Source organism: Carassius auratus, chromosome 34 (genome assembly GCF_003368295.1).
Source record: "Carassius auratus strain Wakin chromosome 34, ASM336829v1, whole genome shotgun sequence".
NCBI lineage: Eukaryota > Metazoa > Chordata > Actinopteri > Cypriniformes > Cyprinidae > Carassius > Carassius auratus.
In genome coordinates this window covers 14,838,095-14,852,902 of record NC_039276.1, presented here as the reverse complement: position 1 = coordinate 14,852,902, position 14,808 = coordinate 14,838,095, and the positions used below count along the sequence as shown (strand labels likewise).

The window sequence follows — 14,808 nt, the reverse complement described above, 5'->3', positions numbered from 1 at the left end:
GCATTTTATAATTATTTGTACAATAATGTTTCACCTAACCTTTAACTTTGTATCTTTATCTTTTTTTACAAAAAATATTAAAACAATTTTATGAGAGTCACGCATTGGTTTAATCTTGATCAAGAACAACTATGATTAAACGATTTGAAGCAGTATCGGCTATTAGATAATTTTTAAAACATTAGATAGCCTTCAATTTACAGGTTATATATAACTGCATCTGTCTCGGTTGTAGATCCCATACTGTAACCTAAAAGAAATGTGCTTTATTAATATTCATAATCACAGTCCAGTAATGATCCCGGCAATGATCACCTAGGCAAATCAAGACTTCACGGTTATGTGTGTGTTTGGTTTGCCGATATGGAGAGAGGATAATGACTAGCAGGTGTGTGTGTGTCAGTCCCAGGTATGTGGGCTTATGGGAATTGGAGTCTGAATTGAAACAGTCATTACTCTGGTGAGCGTTTCCTCTGATGGTGCAGAGGAGGTGGTGCATAAACCTGTGACACAAGTGTTTGTGCAGAAAATGATTAATGCACATGTGTTACAGGGAGGCACCCTCTTGATCACGTGAATTTTTTCCTGATAATGAAATAACTTAAAATTGGGAAACATTAGTTTATTAATGAATAATTAAAATGACCCCTTTTTCACAATTATTATGTTACTTCTGCTTGTGCTGTGTGGCAAACTTGCATGTGCTTGAGTGCGGAATATATTAAGGCTCATTATGGATTAGACTGTGTTAATTTAATAGAAACTTGTGTTAGTTTGAATACTGACTTAAATGAATGACTACTAGTAACTAAAAGACAATTGTATGTGAGGGGCAGCCCTATTAAATTCCTTCTAGACAGCTCTGTTAAAGTTTTTAAAGCATTTTATACATGTTTTCAAAAATTCTGCTTTCGAAACCGTCCGTAACGGAGAGAAAACACAACCTTAACATTGATTTTTCCTCTGAAACACAAAAGTGAAAGTTTAAATAAAATTGATAGGCCTATTTTATTTTTTGATAATGGTCTGCAGATATTGTTTCTTCTTGTTTGTACATTGTAAATCACTAACTCTACAAAATATGTTGTCTACCAAAAACTTTGGTGTTTTTTGTCACGTCTGTAACGCATGTGTATTTCCCAATCTAAATAGCCTATAAAACATGTACATAGATGTATACTTTTCTGATGTCTGGCCTATGTTTGGGATTTAGAAAAAATATTGGTAATGAATACATTCTGTGAAATTTTATATTTCAGTTTTTGAGGATGTCACGTCAGTAACGCTGAAATTTCCCAATAATGAAACTAAAAATGATTAGACCTAATGTCTCTGGACATTTCTTCTTACTGCAATATATTTTTACATTTGTATTGCCAAAATGACTGCAGTATTGCCATGTACAATTAAAACTGAAAATAGTACAAAGCAGCACATTAAAAACAAAAGTTTTTATCTTTTTGGCAGTTTCGTGTCTCTTTCGGCCAGTTCCTTTAACTCTCTCTCAGAGGTGCCTCGTGTCCTGAGAAAAAACAAACCCATATTATATTGTATGCAGGGACGTGGGAACTATTTTGTGAGAGGGGGGGGCGGGGATTTAGTGTAGGTAGGCCTATAGAAGGCTGCGTTATGTTTCCTGATTGACTTTATGATTAACATCGGCGCTGATTTTGGTAAAACATGATTTTGACGACTTCATTAAGTTTTGTTTTATAGAAAACTCTTTTTAAAGGATATTCGTTTTGTATAAATTGTATCTTAATTTTTATCAATGTTTAATCAATCAATTGAACGTATTTAATAAATAAGAAGCAAATATATAGCAGACAATGTAATAACCTTATATTTTGATATGTATTTGATATATATTAAAATATTTTGCTACCTAAAAGTTAAAGATTCACGCATGCATGCATTTCTATTTCCCTCATATTAAATATAAAACGCATATGGACTGATATTTTTCCAATGTCTGGACTCCTTTATTAATGGAGTATATAAACAGACATTTCAATATATTGGTATTAAATGCATTTTCTGAGAATTTATATATCAAATTTTTACTGCAAATGTCGAAATGCGCGCTCTTTGGTCCATCAGTGCTTGAGTCACTGATCACATTAGAATAAAATCTCATAATAAAATACAAAATCGACTGATTTATGAATATGTGCATAGTTCTCATCAGTCGGACACACTGATAAATGCTTTCATTTGTTGTATTTTTGATCCTGAAAGAAAACAGAACAACAAAAGAGCGAATCATAGGCCACAGACTTTTGGGACTCATTTTTGAAATGAATGAAATGCACAAATGGTAATTAAATCCCCTGTAATGAACGAGGGCAAGCTGTTTTATTTTGACAACATTTTTGAACATGAAAATTCATACCGGTAATATCAAGCCACTGAACGAACATATAGAGCCCTATATTGAAATAGCATTGATAGTCAAAACATACGCTACTGAAAAAGTGCATTAAACAAACAAAAATTCATGCATTCCCAAAGGTGGATCTTCTTTCAGTTGTTCGACTTATAAACATTTTTTATCAGAGTCGAGACATCGATTTCATCCAGGAGATCACTGTGGGCATTCATAATGGCCAAGTGCATCTCTCCTGTGACATGGTGTTACGCAGCCAGGTTTTCAAATATATGTCGCTGCATCAGAGCGCTCCTTCCCTTACTCGCTTTGCTGTGGGAGCTTTTGAAAAGAAATTTGAAATCTGTTTTTGTGTCATATTCTTGCGGCGCTCACAGCCTTAAATGATGTCTCCTCTGTGGCTGCGCATACAACATATAGGCTAACTAGGCTATTGACAAATGGTCAAAAAGTGATTTAGTTTTCGAGATACCTCTACCGGAGGTAGAACTAAACCCAACAATGTTTTTTCCTCATCTCTAAGGTCTCCCATATATGAAATGGATTCTTGGCTAAAAATATTTTACTGCTAAGATTGTTAAATTAACTGATATTGTTATACACCCCAAAACCAATAAAGGACTTAAATATAGACTGTCCGTATGGGAGTTACGGCATATAAACTAATGCAGATCAATCACACAAGCTCTGAGAGCTTTGAAACTTGACATGTTTGTAGTCAGGAAGTTGATTCAACTACTAGAAAAGACTGGATGTAAATATATTTATGTATGGAATAAATAGAGACATGTAAACACATACCTAAAATAAGCGGACATGCACAAATTTTATATCTATGCAGAATGTTTTCATTTATTTTGTGCTTGCTTTGCCTGGGATTATTATAGAAACACATATGATGGAAAGGTGTTGGGTCTTCAGTACTTCGACTGAAGCGATGACTGAGTTGTGCAGCCTTTTTAGCATGGCAAGGAATGCAGTACTCGTTCCCGTATTTCAGGGAACCGAGGTTACGTTAGAAACCGAGTACGTTCCCTTTCAAAACTTCACTCGTACTGCGTCGAAGACGCATATGGGAACCCAGTTCAATCACGCCATGCTAAGAAGGGAGGACGACCAACGCAATCACACTTGATTTGTTAAACCAAGATATGACAATAGCAACTAGGGGCAGAATAAGCTCAATGAGGTTACGTCTGGCCTAGCCTGATCATCCCGTGTTCGTATCGCCTCAGTACCCAAGGGACCAAGTGCGTACGAGTAGAATTTGAGCCTTGGGCAAGAATGGCCAAGAGCATGCAAATGAGGAACAAGAAGGTGATCTTCACACAGAAAGTACCCTAGCATGAAGCGCCGGGACGTCTAGATTGTAAAATCTAGCAAATGTGGACGCGAGCTCCAGCTCGCACATAGCCATGCCTCGGTTTCAGGACGACCCTCGAGTCGTTAGGCCCGAATTCTAGGCAATTAGGGCTTATCGAAAGTGCTTGCAAATCGCCCACACGCTTAACAGACGCTAGTGCCAACAGCAGAGCGGTCTTTAGCGACAGGGCTATAAGGACTGTAGCGGTTCAAAGGGGGCCCCCTTCAGGGCTCTCAGCACCGTGGGCAGGTCCCAAAAAGGGACGGTGGGAGGGCAAGGCGGATGAAGCCGTCTAGCACCTCTCATAAATCGGACGACTAAGTCGTTTCTGCCCAACGACTGGCCTGCTATAAGGGCGTGTGACGCCGCTATAGTTGCTACATAGACCTTGAGCGTGGAGGGGGATCGTCCCTTCTCCAAGAGCTCTTGCAAAAATGACAGTATCACTGATACGTCACAAGAGGTCGGGTTTTCACCATGGTCTGAGCACCATGCGGAGAACACAGACCATTTGGAGGCATAGAGGCGTCGTGTAGACGGAGCTCTAGCCTGTGAAATTGTGTCTAGCACACGCTCAGGGAGTCCCGCGGGCTCCCGTCGAGCGACCAAAGGTGCAGAGACCACTTCTCTGGGTGTGGATGCCAAATCGTCCCGTCCGCCTGAGAAAGGAGGTCCCATCTCAGGGGAACGGGCCATGGGGCTGCAGTCAGCATCTGCGACAGGTCGGCTATCCAGTGCTGATTTTCCCAGAATGGGGCTACAAGCAGAACCCTGCATCTCTGGTCCCTGACCCGCCTGATTACTTGGGGAATCAGAGGAACCGGAGGAAAAGCATAAAGAAGACAGTTGGGCCAGTCCTGGGACAACGCGTCCTTGATCTTGGAAAAATATATTGTGCAATGAGAGTTGTCTTTTGAGGCAAAGAGGTCTATTTCCGCTCTGCCAAAGACCTCCCATATCTTCTGAACCGTCTGCGGGTGGAGTCTCCACTCTTCTGAGGAGACTCCGCTTCTTGACAGCATATCCGCGCCCTTGCTCAGCTTGCCCGGAAGATGCACTGCTCTCAGGGACCCCAAATTGCTTTGGGTCCATTCCAGCAGTCGCGACGTTAGTCTGAAGAGACGCGTCGATGACAGCCCACCTTGGTGATTTATGTAAGAGACCACCGTCATGCTGTCTGATCTGACCAGCACGTGGTGGCTCTTTAGGTCTGACAGGAAGCTCTGGCAGGCTCGTTGAACTGCAATCATCTCGAGGCAGTTGATGTGAAGCCTGCTCTCCTCTTTCGACCATTGGCCAAAAGCGGGTTTCCCTTCGCACAGCGCGCCCCCAACCCTTGTTGGATGCATCTGTGATCACTTTCCTTCTGCAAACCATACCAAGTGGAGCACCCCGTTCCATCCATTGCATGTTCCTCCAAGGGGTCAGGGCCGAAATACAGTCCTGACTCACCTTGATATTCAAGCGTCCGTGACGCCATGCATGAGGTGGAACACGCGGTTTCAGCCAATACTGGAGGGGGCACATACGTAGCAGCCCGAGCTCCAGCACCGGTGATGCTGCCGCCATAAGACCCAGCAGCTTCTGGAATGTCTTTAGGGGTCGAGAAGCACCTATTTTGAAAGAGGCCGCAAGTCGCTGTAGAGCCTCAGCGCGCTCCTTCACCATTGTTGCCCTCATCGTCACTGAGTCTAACACTGTTCCCAGAAACGATATCCGTCGGCTGGGGGACAGTGAGCTCTTGACAAAATTCACCCTGAGCCCCAAGCATTCCAGATGGCTGAGGAGCACAGTTCTGTAATCCAATGCCTCCCCCTCTGACTGAGCCAGAACTAGCCAGTCGTCGAGGTAATTGAGAATGCGGATGCCCTTCTGCCTGAGAGGGGAGAGAGCCGCATCCATGCACTTTGTGAACGTGCGAGGCGCCAGAGACAGCCCAAAGGGGAGGACCTTGTATTGGTAAGCCACGCCCTCGAAGGAAAATCTCAAGAACGGCCTGTGACGGGGGGCTATCTGGATGTGAAAGTAAGCGTCTTTCAGATCCAGCGAAAAGAACCAATCCCCTGAGCGTATTTGCTAGAGGATTTATTTCAATGTGATCATTCTGAAGCGCCGTCTCATGAGGGCACGGTTCAGATGTCTTAAATCGAGGATGGGGCGCAGCCCGCCATCCTTCTTGGGAACTAGGAAGTAACGGCTGTAAAACCCTGAGTCGCGGTGTGCTGGGGGAACGATTATAGCTCCTTTCACCAGCAGATTTTCCACTTCGGCACGAAGAACGTGAGCGTTCTCGTTGTGCACCGAAGTGGTGACCGCCCCGCGAAAGCGTGGTGGTCGTCGTGCGAACTGAAGGGAATAGCCGTGTTTTATTACTCCCATGACCCAATCTGATACCCCGAGAATGGCTTGCCATTGTGAGGCCCGGATGGACAGAGGTTGTATTAACTCGAGTGATTGACCGCCGTGGGCGGACATAGCACTCGTGAGTGTTGTGTGAGGAAAACTGCTCTTTTTGTGAAGGAGTGTGTTTTTTATTTTTTGCACTATAACAGCGCTTTGCTGTCTGGGCGCTAACAAGGGCCCATTGTTTGCAGCAGGAACAACTTAGTCGACATCTGGAGATTGACGGTAGAACACACGGGGCAGTTTGGGGGGTGGTCCGGCTGTGGCGAGACTTAGCCCCCTCCTCTTTCTTTCCTGTCGATCAGGATGACGGCGGCAGCGCAGGGTCCAGCACTATCTTGGGCCGGGGTCCCATGCGCTTAGGAAACTGATACCGTCTGGTGGCCAAGCGAGAATGGTGTCGAGGCTCGGGTTTCACCGGCTGGGCTGCGGTGGCAGCAGCGGGCGCTTGCTTAGGAGGCTGACGAGTCGGCACCTGTCTGGGGCGACTGGCAGCAGCAGATGAAGCGCGCTTTGGCAGGAAGTGTCGCATTGCCTGGGATGACTTCTGCGCCTCTGTGAAACGCTCGGCGAATCCCTCTATCGCCGGGCCAAAGAGGCCGCTGGGGGAGATCGGTGCGTCTAGGAACTGGGCTCTGTCAGCATCCTAGATCTCCGTAAGGTTAAGCCATAAGTGGCGCTCCAGGACGACCAGGTTAGCCATCGAGCGCCCAATGGCCTGGGCGGTGCTCTTGGTAGCACGCAGCGCCAAGTCTGTTGCACTTCTCGGCTCCCTGAGCGTGGCGACATCTGGGCCAGACTCGTCGGTGGCGGCGAGAAGTTTGGCCTGGAAGACTTGCAGCACCGCCATAGAGTGGAGCGCCGCGGCTGCTTGCCCTGCCGATGAGTAGGCACGCCCGGCGAGCGCCGACGTCGTACGGCAGGGTTTGGACGGATGGTTGGCCTTGGCTTTCCATCCAATAGCTGCTGGCGGGCAGAGATGCACGGCCCCAGACTCGTCCAGCGGCGGCAGCCGTTCGTATCTTCTTTCATCAGCGCCGTCAATTGAGGTGAGGGCAGATGAAGATGAAGTACGCAGGCGCGCTGAGTAGGGGCCACGATTTAGTGAGCTCGTCGTGGACCTCCAGGAAGAACGGAGCAGTTCGCTGACGAGGGGCTTGCTGGCGCCCCGGCAGAAACCATTCATCCAGACGGCTACGGGCTGGTTCCTCTGGAGGAGACCAATCCAGACCCAGCTCATCCACTGCCCTGGAGAGAACGAGGATAAGCTCGGCGTCCATCCTGAGTTTCGAGCGGTTTGGTTCAGATGACATCGAGGGGGCGGGGTCCGGCAAAAGAAAGCGATTCGCGAGCGCAGAGAGGCGATATTCATGTTATCGCAATGAGAACATGAATTCCCCGTGAGTGCTGTGTCAGCGTGGGGTTTCCCCAAACACGCAATACACTCGCTGTGCCCGTCATCAGCGTGCAGAGGGGCTCTGCACGAGCTGCAATGACGAGACGGCATTTGCAACAATGCCGTAGAAAAAGGCTCTTTTAGAGAAATTTGCTCTTTCAATATATCTCACCGGATGGCCGCAGGAAGCGATGTATCTGTGGTGGGGTCCGGCAGTCGCGTTCCAGTGCGAGGCGTGTCAACGGCGAGCAGTTCAGCGGAGATCAGCGACGCGATGTGACGTCGTCGCTGAAGGAGAAATAATCTGAATTCCTGTGGCGAAGCGGGCAATATATAGCCAGATTCCCCGCCCATTTCGGTGGGCTTTGGCGTCTCTGATTGTATGTAATACTCTGTATGCCATTGCAAAAATTGCAATAGCCAAGCCAAGCAAGGCATTTGTCCTAAAACAGACAATTTTTGTAAACCTGCTCTGCAAGTTTGAAATGCTGATCAGATATTCTCCATATGAAAGAGCAAGAGATTCACACTTGATTTTTTCCCCTTCTTACAGTGGAAGCAACTTCTCCTTTTAGGGATTGGGATTGTAAACGGTTTGCCTTTATTTGTACACATGTAAAACTAATCTTTGTGCGTAAAATAAGCCTAAAGTAAAATAGGATGCCGCTTTCTGCCATCTGTTTCCTTTTGCAGAAATGAACCAAAACTCTTGCATTTATTATTCAAGTAAAACTATATTTCTCGTATAGGCCTATTTAGGTGTGTGATGTGATATAAAGACTATGAATATACATGTTTGTTGCTTTTTGCGCATGTAAAATTAATCCCTGGGAAACAAATGTTAGTATTTCTAATGTGTCAGAGACACTTATCCTTTCTAATTTAATTCAATTCTAATTTAAAATAATCTTGTAGATTAACGGTTAATAATTAGTTAATGAGCGTTGGTTGTCGGTTTGGAAAAATAACCAAAATGGACATCCCTAGTGCAATATTATTATTATTATTATTATTATTATTTATTTTTTTACGTTTTCATTGGTTGACATATGCAGTCTATATTATGTATTTGGGGGAAAGTGTTCAAATCTTTGCTTCTTTAATAAACTTGTAGTTTCTACAAATTAATTTGCTTCTTTAATAAACTTGTAGTTTCTACAAATTAATTCCCTTTTCTGCCTTTGAATGTGTGTTAATCTGTAGTTTGCAGCGTATATCCGCGCCTCGGTGCGTAAGGAGAAAGGTTTGCCCATACTGGTGGAGTTATTACGCATGGATAATGACCGAGTGGTGTGCTCCATTGCCACAGCTCTCAGAAACATGGCTCTGGACGTGAGAAATAAAGAACTGATCGGTGAGAGTACAATTACCAACATACACCTCTAATATTTTACTCATCCAGTGTATGTCTTATAAAAGTCAAGTCGAATATTACTTTTATAGCACTTTATAAAAATACAGAATGTGTCAAATCAGCTTTACAGTGTTAAACAGGAAGATAGTGTTTCAATAATGCAATCAAAATTCAAAAGAGGACAAATGTAAAGAATCAATTTTTCAGTCAAATAAGTCAGTTCATTGTTGATTCAGTGATGTCATAGTTTGTTCATAATGATAGCTGCCATGAAAATAATTTTTCTCTGAGTTTTACGCATGCAATTTGCAGTTTCACTGTTAAGAAGATCATTAATCTTAATTGTGTGAGGTTGGTTGTATCTCAGGGAAATACGCCATGCGGGACCTGGTGAACCGTTTGCCGGGGGGAAACAGTAAACAGCTGTCATATGATACGGTGGCGGCAATCTGCTGCACACTGCATGAGGTCACCAGAAGAAACATGGAGAACGCTAAAGCCCTGGCAGATGCGGGCGGCATTGAGAAACTTGTCAACATCACCAAGTGTAGAGGAGAAAGGTAAGAGACTGCCATGAATGCTCCACAATAAGTAATAATGCTTGTTCATCGTTTATATAGTCATTCAATACTTCACCACTGAACACATACACAAATATAATTTCTGAATCTCCATTTGTCCAAATCAGTTGTTCTCAGCCCCACGGCTCTGTTCATGTTGTATGTTTCTCACATGCGTTTGCAGCAGGTACTCTGTGAAGGTGGTGAAGGCGGCCGCTCAGGTGCTGAACACACTGTGGCAGTACAGAGACCTGCGCACCATCTACAAGAAGGTGAGCAGCAGGACAGTAGGGCTACATCTGCTCCACATCAGGGCTGTGTGCTTATTTCTGCCTGTGTTTGAGCAGGACGGCTGGAATCAGAATCACTTCCTGACTCCTGTATCGACTCTGGAGAGAGAGCGCTTCAGATCCGCACCCACTCTACCATCGAGCACTCTACAGATGTCCCCTGCACACCACACAGGCTAGTGTCACACCTTACACAAACACATACATTACAGCCCTGTATTGTTCTTTAAATAAGGAATAATTGATGATGGGCCGTTTAATTATTAGAAAGTAGTGCATGTTACACCTCGGCTGTGCATTATTGTCAGTTATTCTGCTTATACTACTGTTACCACACCTCAAGACATTTATCCAGGGTTGGTACAAGGTGCTTAAAGTGCTTGAAGAACTTGAATTTGACTGTTTGAAATTTAAATCCTGGATAATTCTTGAAAATAGCCATATTTATGAGAAGGTACTTGAAAAGCACTTGAATGTTTAAAGGGCAGTATGTATGAAATTAGTTATTTTTTTTATTTAACTTTTTTTTTTTTTTTTGGCAAAATTAACAATGTAGAGTGTCTGATATAAATACAGAGCCATTTGTGCTTGCACTGTTGTTCGGTCTTTTATTGCATGTGCTATTCGTTTGGATTAGATTTGGGAAAACAATGCTGTGTTTTGTGTTGCACTGTTATCATTTACAAGTGTGGGGCACATCTCCATCTCAGCAGCTAGGTTCAACTCTTCCACTGCATGTGCTGTGTTTGTGTTGCTTAACATTACTCATCAACCTGAGTAAATGAAATCCATTACTGACCCATTCTCTTTTTATGAATTGTGGTGAGAATTTGAGATTTGAGACTCAAACATTTGTATAAGATTTAAAAAAAGAGAGAGAGAGAGAGAGAGAGAGAGAGAAATTACTAATTTTATTCATCACACATGAAAGTGACAAAAAATTAGTGAATACATTTACAATTGATAAATGCAAATAAATGCTGTTCATTAAACTTTACATTTATCAAAGAAATCCTGAAAAATTTGGTGTATCACCATTTCCACACAAAATATGAAGCAGCAAAATAGTTTTCAGCATTGATAATGTTAAGAAATGTTTCTTGAGAGTCAAATAAATTGTAATGATTTCTAAAAGATCGTGTGACACCAAAAACTGGAGTAGTGATGAAAATCACATTACATTTTTAACTACATTACTTAAAATTTAAAAAACTAATTGTATTTGTAATAATATTTCACTGAATAAATATTGCTGCTGAATAAATAAGCTTTTCACTGTTTATGGTTTATTAGGATCATACAATATTTGCATATTACTAATCAAAAATTAATTTGATGTATTTACGGTAGGAAATTTACAAAATATCTTAATGGAACATGATCTTTACTTAATATCCTAATGATTTTTGGCAAAAAAAAAAAAAAAAGATTTTCAATGTTTTTTTGGCTATTGCTACAAATATACCTCAGCGACTGGTTTTGTGGTCCAGGGTCACATATATTGTTGTCATGATTATTAAATGCTCCTTTTTACTTTTCTACAGGACAGTAGGTATTTTTACAATATTAAATGTATCTTTTAATCTGCTAAAATAGATATCTTTAATAATGAGTACTTGGGGCGTAGTCAGATTTTCCTCATTTTTTTGTCTTTAGTTGATCATATGCCTGTATAATGCACTCAAGAAAATTACAGATTTCCCTCAGATGGAGCTGAAAATTATCCAATAATGCTGTGTGTGTCAAACATTTTCTAAGAATTGTTGGAGATACTGCCTGCTTTTGATTTCCGTCAGGAACAGTGGATCAAACTCAGATTTGACACAGATTATAGTCATTGTGATAGAACGTACATCCAGTTGTCATTTATATAACAAGATCTTCACATTAGTTTCCACTAACTGCTATACGCATGTACAAGTGGCGTTCCAGGCAACAGAAGGACAACCACCAAAAAGGAAATGGTTTTGCAGTTGGTGGCCACAGACAATTGTTCTCTCTCGTTATCCTTCCTGAATGATTTGTCTCTAGTTTTGTTTGAGTCCTTTTCACTACTTGTAGAATAAGGCAGTTCTTGTAACCTAATCATGTGGTCCAGCTCCTCCGGGATGGCACATCCATGCATGCCAATGTAAAGAGGTTTGGTGCATCTCCCAGCACAGTTTCAGTAGAGTAGCTTCACGCTGAGCATGTGAGGAATAGATAGGTGTCTGGGGGAGGAATCACACCTCCACGTGCTAGCCTACGTTTCCTCATTGCTGTTTGGTACTGGGGTGAAATCCTGGTAATGGTGCCGTGAGCCCTGCCCTCCATCCAGCCCTCGGTGGGTTGATGAGTTTGGTTTCCATCTACCATTGTCACATCATTTTGTTTTCAACAAATTAAACCATGTATACAAGTAAAGATTTTCAACTTAAATATTTTGTTCATCAAGATCCAATGTGTGATTTAAGTGTTCCTTAATTTTATTGAGCTGTGATATTAAATTTTTTACAGTGAATGAGAAGTGAAATATCACAGCGGTCTGTTTACTGTTGTAAAGTAGATTTCTGATTAAATTTGTAAAAATGCAGCTAAATTAACAGTAAGTATCGGTTTAGTCATGCGACACCTCTAGAATAATTTTTTCTTTGGTTTATTTGTTTGCACATAAACTGATAAAGTGATTTGTTGTTTTAGCAGGCAGCACATTATCATCTCCTGCCACGCTGTGCACCAAAGAACACTCTGATCATCAGAAGACACAAACTATGCAATTTTATGATTACCAAGAAGAAAATGGCATCAATAAACACAAAAGTACAGGTACAGTATGAGAACTTCCTCCTTTAACAAAGGTGCCTGTTTACTAGACTGAGTTTACAAGCAGATTTGTGAGTTTATAATGGTTTTCTATTAAAATTCAATTGTACTTTAATATAGACCCAAAATCCTTAAAGCTTAACTGATTACTATTTCTTTAAGCTAAAATTGATTTGATTTTAAAGTTGATTTTTTTTAAAGGGTCTGCAAAAGAATCTCAGTATTACACTTCCCTGAGCAGAGAGGGCTCGAGACGAGAACAGGTGAGGCCGCTGAACTCAGCTTCCCATCACTGAAATCAACCTTTACCACTTTCCTTTTTATTGTATTCCAGTAAGATTCTCATTACTGTAAGAATGAACAGGATCCTGACTGTTTAGCTAAAGACCAGATTGTTTTGTTTGTGTGCAGAAGGTCTATCGCGCCGATGAAACAGGCCACAGAAACCATGACACTTACCGCACATACCTGCCTTCACTATACGATTACAAGGACTCTTATCTGGAAAAGATGGTGCACTATTCTCCTGCTGATTACAGCCAGACACACGGCTTCAGAACCACAAGCAACTACGTGGACTTTTACTCTTCCACCAGGAGACCGTTACACCACAGTGAACATTACCAGGGATCCCCCGATTCATGGGTATAGAGGCCCGGCTCACAGACTTCACTATCTCTAACACAGAAATAGATTTGGGAACACATTGTTTTTAAAGAGACTCGAGTAGTGGATGAAAAGCATATGAATGCGATGGAGAATGTTTAGCAGAATGTTGTTTAAATGGAAATAAGAAATGAATCATGAACTCTGTTTGTAGGGGACTGGAGAGATGTTGCAGACCAGGGGTGCCAAAAAACCAGACCCTGTAGAGTTCAGTTCAAACCCTGCTCCAACACACATGCCATACACAGTAGTTTTCAAATAAGCCTGAAGGATTTGATTAGCTGGATCAGGTGCATTTTATTAGGGTTGAAGCTAAACTGCAGGACTGCGGACTCTCCAGAAACTGAGCTTTGCTTCCCTGGTGTAGACTTTAAATGATTTTTATTAGCATTAAAGTATTTAAGAGTTACTCGCTCTGTAAGAAGACTGGGAAATTATTACAAACCTGGGGCACATGAACATGAACTTCAGTTTGTCAAAACAATAAATAAATGAATTATGATTAAATGTATATGAAGGATTTCAGAGGGAACATTGTGCCTGCTTTTGCTGAGATTGTTAATATTATGGAGACTTGTACATATCTTTCATGTATTTTTGAAAATAGCTACATGGTTTATGCTTTACTACACTGGTCAAAACTCATGTCATGTGAAGTGAATAAATGGTGAGAGATGCCATCACAGCCATTTTTTAAATGGAACTGTGCATCAAGTTAAGCTAACACAGAAATCCCCTGAGGGCAAAAATGTGCATGTTAAATGTGCATGTGCATCACAAAAAAAGGTAACACTTCAGAATAAGGTTCCATTAGTTGATGTTAGTTAACTACTTTAGTTGACATGAACTAAGCAAGAACAACCCTGCTACTGCATTTATTAATCTTAGTTCATGTTAATTTCAACATTTAATAATACATTATTCAAATCAAAAGTTGTACTTGATAGCATTAATGCACTGTGAATTAGCATGAGCTAACAATGAATAACTGTATTTTCATTAACCAACATTAACAAAGATGAATGAATACAATAATAAATGTATTGTTCATTGTTTGTTCATGTTAATTAATACATTAACTGATATTAAAAATGGAACCTGTTTCTAAAGTGAAAAAAATAAATAATCAGGTTTGTAACACATTAAATTGTTTTCCATTTGCCACTGCTCACTCACAACATAACACGATGAATTGGTTGTGCATGAGATAATCCTTGGCAGGATCGGGTGACGTGCTTTTTTTTTTTTTTCACTTGAATCGTGAACATAAAAGGCAGTTATAACTTGTTAGTTACAATAAAATAAAATAGATAAAAACAGAATAAAAGGTAAAATCCCATTCTCTATCAATAAGGTTCTCTATCTACAAAAATTCTAAATCCTTAATGAACCGTATAAAGTTGGCAAAAGATAACTATAGGTTCTTTTTAAAAGTAAAATTAAATTAAAAGTATATTAGTGTATTATGTGTAAGCCAGGTTAAAGAGATGGGTCTTTAATCTAAATTTAAACTGCAAGAGTGTGTCTGCCTCCCAAACAATGTTAGGTAGTTTTTCCAGAGTTTAGGCGCCAAATAGGAAAAGGGTCT

The 14,808-nt window shown here is 41.5% G+C and overlaps 1 protein-coding gene across 6 annotated transcripts in view; it reads left to right on the top strand.

Moving 5' to 3' along the window:
* The window catches only part of LOC113053281 (plakophilin-4-like), a 63,041-nt gene extending 49,141 nt beyond the window's left edge, over nucleotides 1–13,900 (top strand). For all 6 annotated transcript variants that reach the window (XM_026218184.1, XM_026218186.1, XM_026218187.1 and 3 more), the window contains 7 exons: nucleotides 8,752–8,902; nucleotides 9,270–9,462; nucleotides 9,647–9,734; nucleotides 9,810–9,927; nucleotides 12,435–12,557; nucleotides 12,756–12,817; nucleotides 12,966–13,900. In XM_026218184.1, the coding sequence (XP_026073969.1) occupies nucleotides 8,752–8,902; nucleotides 9,270–9,462; nucleotides 9,647–9,734; nucleotides 9,810–9,927; nucleotides 12,435–12,557; nucleotides 12,756–12,817; nucleotides 12,966–13,205 (975 nt within the window). In that variant the 3' untranslated portion in view covers nucleotides 13,206–13,900. The remainder of the gene's footprint in view (nucleotides 1–8,751; nucleotides 8,903–9,269; nucleotides 9,463–9,646; nucleotides 9,735–9,809; nucleotides 9,928–12,434; nucleotides 12,558–12,755; nucleotides 12,818–12,965) is intronic.
* Nucleotides 13,901–14,808: the final 908 nt, after the last annotated feature.